This window comes from Acipenser ruthenus, chromosome 4, assembly GCF_902713425.1.
Source record: "Acipenser ruthenus chromosome 4, fAciRut3.2 maternal haplotype, whole genome shotgun sequence".
Classification (NCBI taxonomy): Eukaryota; Metazoa; Chordata; class Actinopteri; order Acipenseriformes; family Acipenseridae; genus Acipenser; species Acipenser ruthenus.
This window is the reverse complement of record NC_081192.1, coordinates 103078353-103094656: the sequence shown is the minus strand read 5'-3', so window position 1 is coordinate 103094656 and position 16304 is coordinate 103078353. Positions and strand designations below refer to the sequence as shown.

The following is a 16304-nucleotide window of genomic DNA, read 5'->3' as shown; positions in this document are numbered from 1 at the left end:
CATGTTGTGTTAGAATCGATCACAGAAGAACCAATTTAGAAAGACTCTGGTCTCATTAGTGCTCAGATAAAAAGCCATTTCCACACGCCATGAAGAGGGCACTTACCTCCCGGGAGGCTCTCATAATAGCTCCTAGCAGCCTGCAGCAGGCTTGGTATCCTGAACCACCCCAGTAGGATATAGAGGGGCCTTGTGCACAGCAATGCCATTATTCTTCAGTGATAATATGAAGGGAAACTAAATGAGGACTACTAGTTTGGGGTTGAATATAAACACATGTACTCTACACCACATGGCTATAACAAATAAATAAATAAATACATACAAAAGCTGAATGCTTTTTGAAAAAAAAAAAAAAGAGAACAAAATAGTTTTTTTTACTCTTGGTTATGTTGTTTATATAACATAAGAATTGAGTTTTGGGCGACACAAACCTAGGTAGCTAAAGATGTAGAAGTTAAATGAAATGGGTACTCTCAACGCAATTAACCCTGTAATGCGAATGAGAATAGACACTTTATTTATGTAACTAGATTCCGCTTGTCCCTGTCCGGCAACACAATGTACGCATATGAAACATTCTGGATTTCAAAAATAATAATTAGAGTGGTGGCTAAGCATCATATCACATGTGATACAGAAATGGGCATTACAGGGTTAATGAGGGCAGTATTCATTAAATAGAGGGGTAGTTTAGTGCAGACCTTCCTGTTGTTTCAATAGCACAGTAATCTCACTCACCCGGTCACCAGGTCTGACCATCGGCTCCTGCTTTGATCCCAGTTTATGTAAAATATTATAGGCCACCTTCATACTCCGTGTCCACAGTTTTCCTATTCAAAGAATAAAAGAATGTGCGTTATTACTACAGGATCCTGCGCTTCAATACTTACCAACACAAAACAACATCTCCTCAAATCCCCTGGTGCAGACCTGGCAATGAAAAACAGAATGTTTCATTGCAAGCTCACTGCAGTTCAGTTTCCAATTTGTGATGCATAACCTTCATTTGAGTACATGTGATCCACTGGATTAGAATGAGAAAGATGCGAGTAAACGAAACGTCTTCACGCAACCAATTTAGGTTTCTTCCAGAGAGACACACACACACACACACACACACACACACACACACACAACTCAATTAGAACCAAAAACGTATCTTTAAACTTTAGGACATGTTTAGTACTGTAATAAAAAAAAATGTACCCTCTTTACATTAAATATATTTTTGTTTGGTAACGCTTTAAAATAATGGCTGCAGTCATAATAAATTCTGTCTGAATACCACAGGAATAACACCTGAATAGCTTACGCACTTCCTCCGAGTTCTGAAGTTATTTGTTTTGAATTCAACCCTGTTAATTCATCGATTGAAAAACATTCTGGTTCCTCTTTCCCCTCCATCCATTCCTAATGAATTCACTGTTTATTCTTCACCAATTCATACCCTCTTACTCGACCACCAGGGGATCGTGGGATGTGTGAATGCATGCCTTACACATGTGACCAGCATCTTTTGTTACAAAGGAACATGGAATGCAAATAAATCAAGCAAATAAATCCACATGAATTAACAGGGCTGAATTCAAAATGAAGTGCTTCAGAACTCTGAGAAAGCACAGAACATATATAAAAGAAGTCACCGTTTGTTTTAACTTCTATATATAATTTTTTTTTAAATAAGCCATTTACTGTAATCATACAGTATGTTCCATAGGAAATGCTTTCATGACACAGACTGCATTTTAGTTCAAATGGCATTTGTAGCCAAGGAAACAATTTGAGGACAGGCTAAACAGATATTGGACTATGAACAAAGGACACAAACCCGTAATTCATTATGGCAATTGAGGATGAAAGAATGGAAACTCATGAAAACAAGGAATCCGATTGCTATAAATGCCAAATGAATCGCTGTGAACAGAGCCAGCTTCCCGTACAGCATAAACAACGAAAATGCAGCTCTGTTTAGAAAATGCAGCTCTGTTTAGAAAATGTCAAGAGCCAATAGTCTGGCATAAAAATGATCTTATAGGGTCAAATCAGCACACCTTTAACATGGTAATAGCTCATTTTAAAAGATTTCGTTAAGCCAATTTAACTCAAGTCCAGCTCCTAAAACGAGGTAACAACTGTGTTTAATTTTAAATGTTAAGCCGTAAGGTCACTAAGGTCATTGGAGCTTCAACATGAACTCTTAATTCAGAGAGGGCAACATGAGAAACATTGCCATACCTCCATGAGTTCTGTATTACCCATATTCATTATCCTCAACCATGTGGTACTTATTTGACCGAGTTATATCCAGATGAATGTAGGTCAATGTTAAAAGCATTACTTTTTGAATAACTGTACAGGTTGTATAACAGGATATTGGAGGCTTGGGTCATGTAAAAAAAGTATGATTTGACATAAAAAAAACTCTAATATTTTACATAAATAAAGGATTAAGTACACATAGACATGTCTATCTTTAAATGAATATAACTGTGTTATATTAGTGGCAATAATGGTGTTTACTTAACATGACAGCTGTAATTGTGATATAACTTAAAATGTCAGCTCTAAGTATTTCTCAAATGACAAAAAAAAAAAGCATTTCCTCTTATTCGATATCACAGCATTTCTATTCTTTTAATTTGTTCATGTTCTAATGAAGAAAAACAAAGTAAAACGTCCTCAGGGAGATAATCATGAAGCTTCATGGGGGGGGGGGGGGGGGGGGAGCCATGATTTAACATGTTCGATTAAACTTTAGATGTAAATGTATTTGTTAATGTGAAGAGGGTAACGAAGAAGTGCTTGAGATTGCAAGAGAACTCTTTTTAGAAAGATACTGCCATCACTGCACACCACTATTTAGCAAAGCAACTCTGATATCTTACCACATCTCCATGCTCATATCCCAAGAGACTGCTGTAAAGAATCCAGTGCTGATTACACACACAGTGACGCAGGCATTAAGCCTGGTAGGCCATATACAGTACGGTAGCAGCTTCTACAGTATATTACTGTCATTGAAATAAAACAAAGTTAATACATTTTTCTGAAATAAATATTCACTCGCTTGAGAGGCTTAGCTAATGGGATAAATCTGAATTGAGACTTTGTGGAGTCACTGTCCTTTCATCACTAGTGCATGTCTTTGAATCGACCCAGACCAAAAGAGATCAAAGGCAGCATGACCTGGGGAAACAAATACATTACCGTGGCAACTGTACCCATGAGTTTTAAATGTGAGACCCATCCCCCTGACAACATTTAACATCGCAAGGCAGAAATAACACACACTCTTTGATTTAAGAATCCCCAACTGCATTCCCAATCACACATTCTTACATTACTACAAAGCAGCATCTGAAGACTGTTTCCTCTTATGAAACTTTTAAAAAGTACCTTGATGCATAGGATGTGTTTGGGGGCAGGGATTTACTTGTCACAACTGTACTGGTTGGCTCATTTCTACACAAATAAATCCGTCATGTTTGCAGGCTGAATGCCACTTATTTGTAATTTCCTTTCTGAAGTTGAACCTGTCCATCGGCACACCTAGTGTTCTTATAAATGTTGAACACTATTTTCATCACATACATCAAAGCTGACTTGCCAAATGTATTAACCAGAACATCTATTCTTGAAGCTCCTCAGTGCAACCATACCAAGTTCATCACTGTAATTAGAAACCAGATCAAATTGATGACTCACAGCCTGAGTGCTAGAACTCAAGGCAGATCAAAACAGGGGCTAATAGCCACTACCATCCATCTATTGCAATTATTATTTAACTAAAATTAAATTCACGGCAATTCACCTTGGATCTGTCCGTTTGTGGCTATTCTTAGGCAAATAACTCAACAGTGCCTTGCTGTAAAACATTCATCTTATTCTAGACGGTTGTGGGTGCTCCCTGGAAAAGTAGTGATGAAGAAATACAGAGACATAAATTGAAGGCTGTACAATATCTTGAGTTGAAGATACATGTTGATGTCATGTTACCAAATCATAAGGACGGCTTGCAATAACGGTCACTTTTTGCCTTATTGAACGAAACTTTGCAGACATGTTGAGCTACATATTTTCACAGTGTTTAATCCAGTCTTTCAATCACTATTTAAAAAAACAAACAAAAAAAAGTACAATGTCTCTTAATTTTACACAATTATAACCAAACAATTATAAGCACACTCAAGGTGTCTGTTTCTCATTTTGTATAAATTACCTGATTTGACCAGATCCGGACCCTTTTTGTCTGACAGTTTGCAAATGATGAACCGTATGGGGGAAAAAAAAATTTGCAAAAAGAAACGCTATACACATAACATGTAGACTAAAATGTTTTGCTGTACCATGAATTGAATGATGAAACCACACCATAACGATATATTTTAGGATGCGGCATTACTAGTATTCTTACACCCCAAAAGGCAAAATGTCAAAAGACTTGCGCCCTTAACAGCTGTACTGTCGCTCCTGTTCCTCAGATTAGCCACTGGTATTGTTCAGACCTGAAGATTATTTTAAAAACCACGGTTAGGCAAAGGTGGGCATGCCGCGTCCGACACCAACAATAAAGCACAAAAACCTGATCCACAAGCAGATAAGGACTTGAAGCATATATGGGAGCTACTGCAGATTAGGTCTAGAAACAAAAAATGTAAGATTAATTGTAAGATCTGGTACCTTTTTGTTAACAAATGAACCCCTGCCCGTAGTGTGATGTGTACTATGAAGAAGTCCTAATCTGAAAGCAGCTATCAATACAGCAATCGATTCCCAGTTTGTATGTGCTGCGGCCGCTTTGGGATATAAACCGGTTTTAAGTAGCAGAGTCCAATAACACAGAGGTTTTGTCAGCTATGAACAATAAATATGAATACCTGACAAAAGCAAAAAAAAAAAAAAAAAAAAAAAAACAACATCACTCTGTCTCCACCCCTGCATGCTCACAGCATGTTTAAATTGCACAGGAATTTACACAACACTTTAGTTCTTAGAGGTTTAGAACCTATTATCAAGGCTATAATTACTCAAATTAGAAGTAACATGTGAAAGCTTGATCTTGATTTCTTTTTTATCCTGGCTGGCTTAAAAACTGTCTATACAGTGTCTGTGCATAGAGCCTAAACTGGTGCACACACATATAGTCATGTCCATGTAAAACAATACTTGCAAATTCATGTAAAAAAAATCAATAGTTTGTTAAGTATAGTCAAATGTAATATGGAGAAGATTCAGGAACATTTGTTCTGGTGCTATACAGTACCTAACCATGCAAAGTCATGTGATGGAGTTGCATTACAAGGCATTACAGACAGGCACGGCTGACTTTTGAAAATTATTTATCTTCTGTATATAATCAGAGCACAATACCGCACGCATCTACTTAATCTGACAACTCAAAGAAATTCAGTTTTTATGATTGCCCTTCAGCACAATTAAAAATAATAATAATAATAATTGAGCATAAAACACGTTTAGCCACCATCAGCATTGCAAATCAAAAGGGGTACAATTAGCTTAAATAAACAGATCAATAATGACAAAAAGCACCAGTACCCAGGAAACCAAAGCGGTAAAGAAGCACTCACCGTAAGTGAGGATATATAGTGGCTTTCCATTAGTGTCCATTGTGGTCAAGCAGGGTGCTTTGGGAGAGATGGTCCCCCATCTCTGCAGGGCTGCTTCTAGAGACGGAGGCCAGTTAGTCACCACCCCCAGCTGCTCCCCTCGCATCGGCAGCATCTGGGCTCCCTCGGGTTTGGGCTGGTTTGGGTCTGGCTGTAGTACTGCAGAAAGAAGGAACATTGTGTAACTGCGCTGAAACCCATCTGATCACTGCAATGATAAATGCATGCCTTGATGTACATATCTGGCCTCACTTTCTACAGCCGAGTGACTGTTTCAGCCCGGGGCTGTGCACACTGAACCACTGAAGCTCATATTGACTTATACAGACCCTAGGCATTCTCACTTGTAATGGACTGTAACGGGGGGAGATATGTGCTGACTATCTGGCACATGCATGGTACTGCAGGAAGAGGGCAGCAGTCTCGTGGGATCCGCCTGTCAGTCATGGCGATGACACGGAGAGGTGGGGAAGAGGGTGTGTTGGCTTTCCCTCTCTCTGACTGGCTGAGAGGAGGGCCTTGGGAGGATTGTTCGGCCCATAAGAACTGCGCTTGGTTGTGCATTGGGGTGGCCGTAATTTGGAATATACAGTGACGCTGGCAGAAGACGCTAGTGTGAACAAGGACCAGGCAAGCCCGGCTGAGGGAGACAGCCTTCCTTAAAATAATTTAAAAAGTAAAAGAAATAATGACGTACCCGAGGGGACGTGTGTAGTTATACGGGGAACTCTGGCCACCCCAGTGTATAGAAATAGCTGAGCGTAGGTCGGAGGCCCGTATTGACCGGCTTAGCGGCAGTGGGGGCACTGCGTAAGCAGCACCTTTATTTTGTAGTTTTATTACTATGTTTTATTTTCCCTTTTCATTTCGCCTTTTGTTTTCTTTATTATTTTTGAGCACCTGTGAGTGCGCCAGCTTTTAACTGTTACCAGTATTGGTATTCCTGTGGTCCTGTGTACCGTTGCCGGAACTCGGGCCACGGACAACAGCGCCCTCTGTGGGCTAAAACATAAAAAAATAATAAAACTGGGCACAAGTGCGGTGTTTTCAAATTAAACCGTCTGTCTCCCATGTGTGTCAGTGAATTGCCCACCACCCTTCCACATGGACTAATACAGATTTAATATAAAAGAGCTTCACAAGTAATAAATATAAATATATAAATATATATATTCAAATTTGTTGGTACCCCTCCACAAAAAACAAAGAATGCACAATTTTCTCTGAAACTGACAAAAGTAATTGGCATCCACCATTGTTTATTCCATATTTAATAGAAATCAGACTTTGCTTTTGATTTTTTATTCAACATAATATTGTAAATAATAAAACAAATGAAAATGGCATGGACAAAAATGATAGGACCGCTAACCTAATATTTTGTTGCACAACCTTTAGAGGCAATCACTGCAATCAAACGTTTTCTGTAGCTCTCAATGAGACTTCTGCACCTGTTAACAGGTAGTTTGGCCCACTCTTCCTGAGCAAACTGCTCCAGCTGTCTCAGGTTTGATGGGTGCCTTCTCCACACTGCAAGTTTCAGCTCTTTCCATAGATGTTCGATAGGATTCAGATCAGGACTCATAGAAGGCCACTTCAGAATAGTCCAATGTTTTGTTCTTATCCATTCTTGGGTGCTTTTAGCTGTGTGTTTTGGGTCATTATCCTGTTGGAGGACCCATGACCTGCGACTGAGACAGAGCTTTCTGACACTGGGCAGTACGTTTCGCTCCAGAATGCCTTGATAGTCTTGAAATTTCATTGTGCCCTGCACAGATTCAAGGCACCCTGTGCCAGGCGCAGCAAAGCAGCCCCAAAACATAGCCGAGCCTCCTCTATGTTTCACTGTAGGTATGGTGTTCTTTTCTTTGAAAGCTTCATTTTTTCGTCTGTGAACATAGAGCTGATGTGACTTGCCAAAAAGCTCCAGTTTTGACTCATCTGTCCAAAGAACATTCTCCCAGAAGGATTGTGGCTTGTCAATATGCATTTCAGCAAATTCCAGTCTGGCTTTTTTATATTTTTCTTTCAAAAGTGGAGTCCTCCTGGGTCTTCTTCCATGGAGCCCACTTTCGTTCAAAAAGCAACGGATGCTTTTTGAAACTGACGTACCTTCACCTTGGAGTTCAGCTTGAATCTCTTTGGCAGTTATCCTTGGTTCTTTTTCTACCATTCGCACTATCCTTCTGTTCAATCTGGGGTCGATTTTCCTCTTGCGGCCGTGCCCAGGGAGGTTGGCTACAGTTCCATGGACCTTAAACTTCGTAATAATATTTGCAACTGTTGTCACAGGAACATCAAGCTGCTTGGAGATGGTCTTGTAGCCTTTACCTTTACCATGCTTGTCTATTATTTTCTTTCTGATCTCTTCAGACAACTCTCTCCTTTGCTTTCTCTGGTCCATGTTCAGTGTGGTGCACACAATGATACCAAACAGCACAGTGACTACTTTTCTCCATTTAAATAGGCTGAATGACTGATTACAAGATTGGAGACATGTGTGATACTAATTAAAGAAACTAATTAGTTTCAAATATCACTATAATCCAATTATTTATTATCTTTTCTAAAGGGGTACCAACAAATGTGTCCAGGCCATTTTAGAATATCTTTGTAGAATAAGCAATAATTCATCTCTTTTCACAGCTTCTTTGCTTTATTCTATGACATACCAAAGGCATGCAAGTATACATGATAAAATAGCTTTTAATTTCATCACTTTTCAGGAGGAATGAAGCATTATTTCAATGAGCTGTAAGGGTACCAACAAATTTGAGCACGTCTGTATATATATACACACACACACACACACACACACACACACATATATATTACACAATGCAATACTGACCCCTGAAATAAATAAAACGCATTACCACTAAAAAGCCTCTCCTGGTTTTAAAATGATGTTGGTGGGGCACAGGGAATAGACTATTTTACAAATCATTACCATTGCACTCATCGCAGTTGCAAATTGCATATTCTTTGGACTAGATTAACTAAGCCCCCCCCCCCATACAATATTTAATCAGTTGCTTATTAAAAGTAAACCAAGAACTGTATAAACCAGTAAACAAACACAATTACCACTCTGTGTTGTTTATTTACTGTGGGGCTGGAACATTTCAGACTCAACATGATGTTTATTAATCATAAATATATTGTCCCCTTCTCTTGAGCTCCTCCTTGACCTTGATGAATGAATTCACACCAGAATGAGCAATTCTATGGCATGGTAAAACATACATTTAAAAATTATTACCTTCCAGAAGTTCTTCAAAATCATCGACAAAGAACTCTCTTAAAGGTGGTCGTTTGGGCCTCTTCAGGGTATTAACAAGCTGCTGGATCTTAGCTGATACTCTGCTGCTGACCGGCACGCCTGCAGAACAGAGATCAATACACAGATAAGCACAGCTCCCAGCCTTGAGCTTCATGATGTAAAGGAAAGAAACACAATGGCCTGACTTCAGACTGTCAGGGCTGCTTTACATTCCCCTCACTGTCAACCTCTGGAAAAAAGAATCTCACAGTAAAAACATTAAACCGAGTGGAGTCTTTATGGAAAACGCAACGCACTACTGTGCAGTAACTGAACCAAACAAGCACCTGATGTTCTCTCTAACTCTGTGATTATCAAAGTTAGTGTAAATGCACATGATGCTAAATGAAGGCATTACCCAAAACACTTGTGTATTTGACCTAAGACTACGCAAATTACCTCACCTTTAATTGGTTTGGCAAATTAATGATCCATCTTGTGTAACACACTGCATAATTCTGTGGAAACTGGTTTCATTCTTCTGTTTGATCCATATGGCAGCATGCTGTATTTACCCTTGTTACATTAAAGGCCAGGTGTTCAAAAACTGATCTTAAACTAAAGGGCTGTTATCTATGAGTTCTAAAACATGTGCTTGACAAGCATCTCAAATAAGGATTAACACATGGGTGGACAATGAAGACGGTCAGTAGCAACAGGAGAAAAGGACACAAGGTCACGTGTGTAGTGTTATGTATACCCTTTGTGGCAGATATGTATGTTGCGTACATACATTGTAAATTCAAAACCTTGGCGTGAACAACCAAGTTCCAGTCAAGCCCTCCACTGCAAATATGTATTTAGGTGATAATGCAGATTACCACATGTGCATATAAAGAGAGCTAGTCTTGCATCAATTCTTTGGACGATAAGCAAATCATGGTGGCACGTCATCATCTTGAAATATAAATGTCTGCAAAGACCTCAGATTCCTGTAGGCCCAATTAAACTGTGTTACAGGAGGCTTGAATGGACATCATTCTTGCCTTCCATCCAAGTTTATTTGATTTACAAAGGGTCTCTTTTTCTAGCTATAGATTCTCAGTGTTATATATCTTAAATCAACAAATCTACATTTCAAATACAATTACGATAAGCTTGAAGGATTTTGATCTTAATGTTAATTGAATTGCTAGTACACTTAGCACCCCTACAAGTCCCTTAGCTGGGATAAGGATCTATGTCGTTGTTGACTGTTAAAGTGCTTGTGACTAACAGAATATTTACATCAATCTTACCCATCCATGCCCTTTGTTACATTGGTCTCAAATGTGTTTTAAAAGAAACATGTTACTACAAACATTTCCTTTTATACATTTAAAAACAAACAACAAAACACATGATAGTTGGTACTAGGCTAGTTTAAAAATATCTCAATTTGGAAATCTTACTTTTAGGTAGTCTTGTGCTTTCTTGGACAATCCAATGGGAAACGGACTGGGTTTCCCTCACTTTCCCTCTCAACCTGTGCTGATAAAGCCCCATTATCTATCCCAGTTTGAGGGGCATGCAGTGTGAAAATACATGTAATGTAAGACTTACAGGAACATCTGAAATAGATGTAATCACTTGACTAAAGCATAATTTGAGTTGTTACTAAATTAAATAAGTCATATCTCATCATAACAGAAGTGGGAGATAGTGCTCACTCCCCCATTCCTTCAACTCCTCCTTTCAGTCAACGCTTTCCACATTGTTTGACATGCTTTGCAGGCACAGCAGAGGTGAAATGAACTAGGAAGTGAAACCGTCACTAGCTGAGAGCAAAGCAATCTGGGAACTTTCTTTAAGCGAAGGTGGCACAGCATGAGATCTGACTTTTTAAAATGATTATATTTGTTTATACACACTGAATGGCACAACAGGTAAGATTAATGGAATTCTTTCTGATAACACTTTACATGAAGTTTGTAATCACTGTGCACTGACATAGTTACTTAGTAAATAAACGAGTACTTACACAATTACAATGTTATTATGCACAGTTACCATGTACTTAACGTGTACATATTTTTGTAGGATATATGCACATACACAATTGTATCAGAAAAGGGTTAGTGTACAAAGATCTACACATTAAGTACATTGTAACTATGCCTAATAACATTATTACTAAGTAACTACACAGTAATTAGAGACTGTAAAATGTTACCTTGTTTATTTTGCCACGCCCACATTGAAATGGCACTCTACGGTTGGATCCAATGATGTGGTGCAGCACAGTTTCTCCTTTTCTCTTTGCTTACCGTCTCCGGTCTCCATGAGCTCTGCATTGCCGTACTTGGGCACAGATCTTGATGTGGAGCCCTGTGGTCTCTCCACCTGTATGGAGTGTTCCGAGGTGTAAGTGGTGACATCTGGGGGGGCACAGTGGTTTTCTAGATACAAAGTCACATGAAATCCACTCATTAACATGGCCGTCAATATCTGTGAGCAGTCTGACATTTCATGAGAACTACGTGCTGTCACGGTTTACAGATATCATCTACAGGATTAAAAAATACTACTACTACTATGACTACTACTACTAACAATAGCCAAAAGGGTGGGGATTTAATTGTATCTATTGAGCATTCCCAGGAAAGCGTGCACATTTTAAATGTATATTTCAGGGGAGCTGCATGCGTCCGTCAGATTAAAACAGAGAATATTGTATTTAGATTGATGGAATTCCGCCAAAAATCTTCTTCATCCTCAGCAGGATTTTCGGCAGTCCAAGATACCACAGACAGATTTACTCATTAGTGTCACCCAGAGACTTTCAATCAACAACAAAACAAAGACAAAAAAGTGGGAATGATGACTCTGTTATGAAAGTTATGCTCGGCAAAGGTTTGGAAACGGAACCAAATATAAAAGGCGTGCTCTATTTACACGGAAAAATGCACAGATGAGGCAAGCTTGATACCCCTCATGTTTAGAGTCCCTTTTAATAGGGCATCTGTTTTGGCTCACTTAATGATCAGCTATGTCTCATGAGGACACTTCCTCTAGGCAGCACATAAAGACCTCATCATCACGGTTTTACCCAGGTTGTGTTATTGCATAGGAAAGAGATTTAAATGTAACCTGTTCTTCAAATCACAATGGAAACAGCAGAATATATACATTAAAGGCATCAGTTCAGCCTTATGTGGGTGTGTCACCTGTTCACCATGCTCACATAAGGCCTGTTCAAACAATTGCAGAAATGGAGCAGCCCCTTGACATTATTTTTAAATCCAATACCTCTAATATGTTTATTTTTGTACCTGTCTCTGTTTATTTAGTCGCATAGCCTCTCTTCTCACCCCTCACCACACTCAATACCCAAACTCTTTACAGTAAAACATTTCAACACCTCTTCATCAACACTGAAAAAGACATTCAAACGCTGGTCTACTTTACTATTTGACCAGACAGGTACATCTGGAAGTAATTTGTTACAGGAGCTTGTATTCACCCTTCATAGCTCTCTTATTTGTATACTCCACTTATTGATTCAGAGTTTAAGGTATATCATCTTTACAGTGCATTTTACTGGGATGTAACTCACTGAAAAATAAAAAATAACTTGTTGTAAGGCAGGATTCAACAAAACAGTAGATCATACAATCAATACCGTACATACTAAATTTAAATAATGTTAAATAAATAAATAAAAAAATAAAGAAATAAAGCAAGCCTAATTGCAACAGGCTACAAAAAGAGGGTTTATGTTCAAGACCAAAATCGTTTAATTTTTGCTTCCAGAATTATCTACCAAATGTATATTATAATGCCCTCAAGCTTAACAACTTTACCATTTGCCCAATAATGTCATTCCACAACAGCAAATTGAGTCTTATAAATGTGTTATAAAGGAATACTGTATACAGTAAAGTTCCACCAAGTTGAGACTTTTTTTTATATCCAGAACTTTAACTCAAGAATGTGTGCACTGGACTGCTCCTATACCCAAAAAGTAAAAAAAAAAAAAAAAGAGATATTTTATATATACTGTATGTGTGTGTGTATATATATATATATATATATATATATATATATATATATATATAGATGGCTTGCATTCACAGGAGGATTACACTAACGTTTGAAAATGATGGTCGCAGAGCATTCAAGCTGATGCTGGCTTGCCATTCTAATAATGGATATTTCTCTAATTTCATTATGGCTGGCTCTGTCAATCATCACAAAGTCTTGCTATTTATGCTAAAAAAAGATGAAGAAATGCAGGTCTTGTAGAGGGTGCAAGCAAACCCACTGAGATCGATGGGTATCATTTTAGAATGACCTTATACCAAAGACAACTCCTGTTTTCTTCTTTGTATTAAGTGTGTTTTTGTAGGATGTTTTTTACTTTCAGTCTTAAGGATATCAGGGTAGCGATAAATAATTTGAGTTCTTAAATGCTTATGTGTGACAAAGTGATCAATATGCAAACACAATTTGTTTTACATAATGCTGGATGTGAGGACCCATAGTTTATAAAGCCTGGGTAGCTAGCAATAATCCCGGGGAGACGATACGGAACGCACAGGTATGAAAAGCAAGTCTTATCCGACAGCCCTGCACTTTAGAATGACTTGGAAACGCCTGGGAAGAAACCCATCAAATATTTATATTATATTTCAGCTACCAACACTTAAAGTATGTTGAAAAAAGGGAATGTAATAGTATTCTTATTGAACATCTGATTTACTTTTAATTTAAAAATAAAAAAAACTTTGGCAATGAATAGATGGTTTTAATAATCTGCTCATTAATCACCCAGATACATTTTGACGCAGCAAACGTATTTTACAGCATACAGTAAATTTGCTCAGTAAAGCATGATTATCTGCACATCTCTCTTGTTTAAAATGCTTTCCGTGTACCTTCATCAGTCTTGATTGTTGTTTTTATCTGTGTGTGTGCTGTCACGAGCTGTCTGCCATTTTTCAGTTGATTTCACTTGGATTACCATTTCAGGCATGAAATACCATTCCAAATACAATTTGAGGATGGTGGGCTAGAAGCATTTCAATGAAGCCCTCTCCTGGCTCCACGCAACTAACAGTGCAATACCATATAGTCACAGACATATTTACAAACGTCAAGGGCTTAATGGCAAGTGGATGAGTGACTCTGTCCGGTAGCTAATCTCTGTCACTGCAACATAGCGAGTGTCATTAAAAGCTGGTGCTTCGGTACCAGCACACTACATATCATCCTTTCATTTTTAGAGCAAATTAAAAGCATTCCAAGATACCATATTTAACTTAGTCCAGTAAATCAAAACAGTTACTTCTGTATTACATCTAATGGTTTGTTAATGCTCATTTAAAAGATCCTCTCAAATATTTTAAAGTCTCTAGCTACAATGCAACTATACACTTATAACACTGTAATTACACAGTTTGTGACGTTACAATGCAAAAGCTTGCTTAATTACAAATTAAAAAAAGGATTCTGAAATTGTCCTGTAATTAGACATGTGATTGTGTTTTTTGCAATGCAATTACAAGGTAACTACATGTGTAAATACAGTGTAATTACAGTGCAGTGGAGATACTCAGTGTTACCTGCTTCTGTATTAAATGGTACAGCAGTCACATGATACAATCTGTGCCAGTACAGTCTTTTCAGAAGAAAACCCAACAGGCTTTCTGTTAGAGCACATGTTACTAATCAATATGTGTTACTTTACTGGACAACTCCTTTATATACTACAAAGCCACACTTTGTGAAAAAAAACAAACATACAGAAACAACACGTTTAGATACTATAAAAACAACACATGTTTAAATGTCTTGAAAGAAATCTTTCCTGTTTGAAAATCATTCTCATGCCAGGGTGTGAAAGCACCGACTGGTTGACCACGATTTCTGCAGACTGCAGTGATTTCAGAGCATGACTAAGAATGTCAGACCAAGGACATTTGCCTTCCACCCACGCCAAGCTGTTTTCTGACTCCTGTGTTCTAGAGAACGACTGAGACTGTCCTATAAAACCAGTATCATCTTATATAATTGACCAATAAAAAATAATATAAAAAAAACAACCTTAAAACAACATTCACTACTCTGTCAGGAAAATATACCAAGAGGGTCTTCAAAAAATAAATAAATAAATACATATATAAATAAATTTAAAAAAAATAGAATTTCACTCTGTTCATCTTTATAGTTGTTATATGTGGCATTGCAAGCTGTTTGCTAAAACTGCTGATAAATGATGTACTTGTTTTTTAACTATTATATCTATTATATTGTTTTTAATTTCTGGACTCTTGTAATATCCTAATTTTAAAAAATATCAAGCGATGTCTGGAGTTCACCAACGAAAGTACTAAGCTAGAGCATCATGTTAATTGTTAAATGCAGTCTAAAACTGAATTAAGTGAAGCCATTAATATTCCCTCTGAGAGCAGCGACAGGTGAGTGAGCACCAGTGGCCAGAGTGGCTCTGGGATCCTGAGACACATACTGTACTGTATATTGTAAACTGACCACACAGAAACTAGAGCCCAAAGGCCACCAAATGTGATGTTTTTGATAATACAGTCTGTGAACTGATTCAAGACACCCGATCAGAAGTTAATACAGAAAGAAGGGAAAGCCAAGATGTAAAAGTGCTTGGCTAGTCAGTAACAATCAGTCTGGACATCAGGGTCTGGTCAAGAGCCTCACTTCCATGTGCAGTGTTTCGTACTCCTTTAAATCATGTGACCCTTTTAAGATAACGTACTGTATGAATCCTTGTTTCGCCAAAAACACAAATGTACAATGATAACAATAAAAAGAGAATTATAGTATGGTGTAAGGTTTTATATACATTTTAGTAATTGTATATGCCCCTTTAAATGGTAAAGAAGTGAGAAACTCTCTGAACATTGTGTGATTTTCCTGTGTTTAATGTAGTAGTTTAGTTTTTTTAAACTACTGCTAGCTCTGCCGTCCTTGTAGCTATGTAAACTTGCACCCAGCCTGAGGTGGCTCCATCTCTGAAGAAGATAAGAAACTGGTTTTTCATGATTCTCAGAGAGCAGTTGTGACCTCGGGTGGATGACCCTTGTTTATGCATGGGTTTTTTCTACTTAAAAAGTGGATTTTTAGCATAGGTGCAATCCCCAATCAACCCAAATAAAACTAGTTCTAAAAATCAACAAAATTTCGGCCAAAAGGTGCCATCATGGGGCGCCGGCTGGCGTGCCTCCAATAAAGAGGGGCGAGCTCTGTTCATTGGTGAAAGCAGGAGATTTCCACTACCTGTGGGGTGTAACCAGCCCTGTATATTAATGTCTGTAACTTGTACCTGTCGAGACCTGTAGGTTTACCTGCAGCTTCTGCATGTGATTACATTATGTACTGTCTTTGGATTTGCTTTCTTC

At 38.1% G+C, this 16304-nt stretch overlaps 1 protein-coding gene across 17 annotated transcripts in view; it reads right to left on the bottom strand.

Moving 5' to 3' along the window:
- The window catches only part of LOC117400224 (disco-interacting protein 2 homolog C), a 186183-nt gene that overhangs the window by 54671 nt on the left and 115208 nt on the right, over positions 1 to 16304 (bottom strand). For all 17 annotated transcript variants that reach the window (XM_033999820.3, XM_033999823.3, XM_033999821.3 and 14 more), the window contains 4 exons: positions 11199 to 11330; positions 8893 to 9012; positions 5592 to 5789; positions 742 to 833 (listed from right to left, as the gene is read on the bottom strand). In XM_033999820.3, coding sequence (XP_033855711.1) covers positions 742 to 833; positions 5592 to 5789; positions 8893 to 9012; positions 11199 to 11330 — 542 coding nt within the window. The remainder of the gene's footprint in view (positions 1 to 741; positions 834 to 5591; positions 5790 to 8892; positions 9013 to 11198; positions 11331 to 16304) is intronic.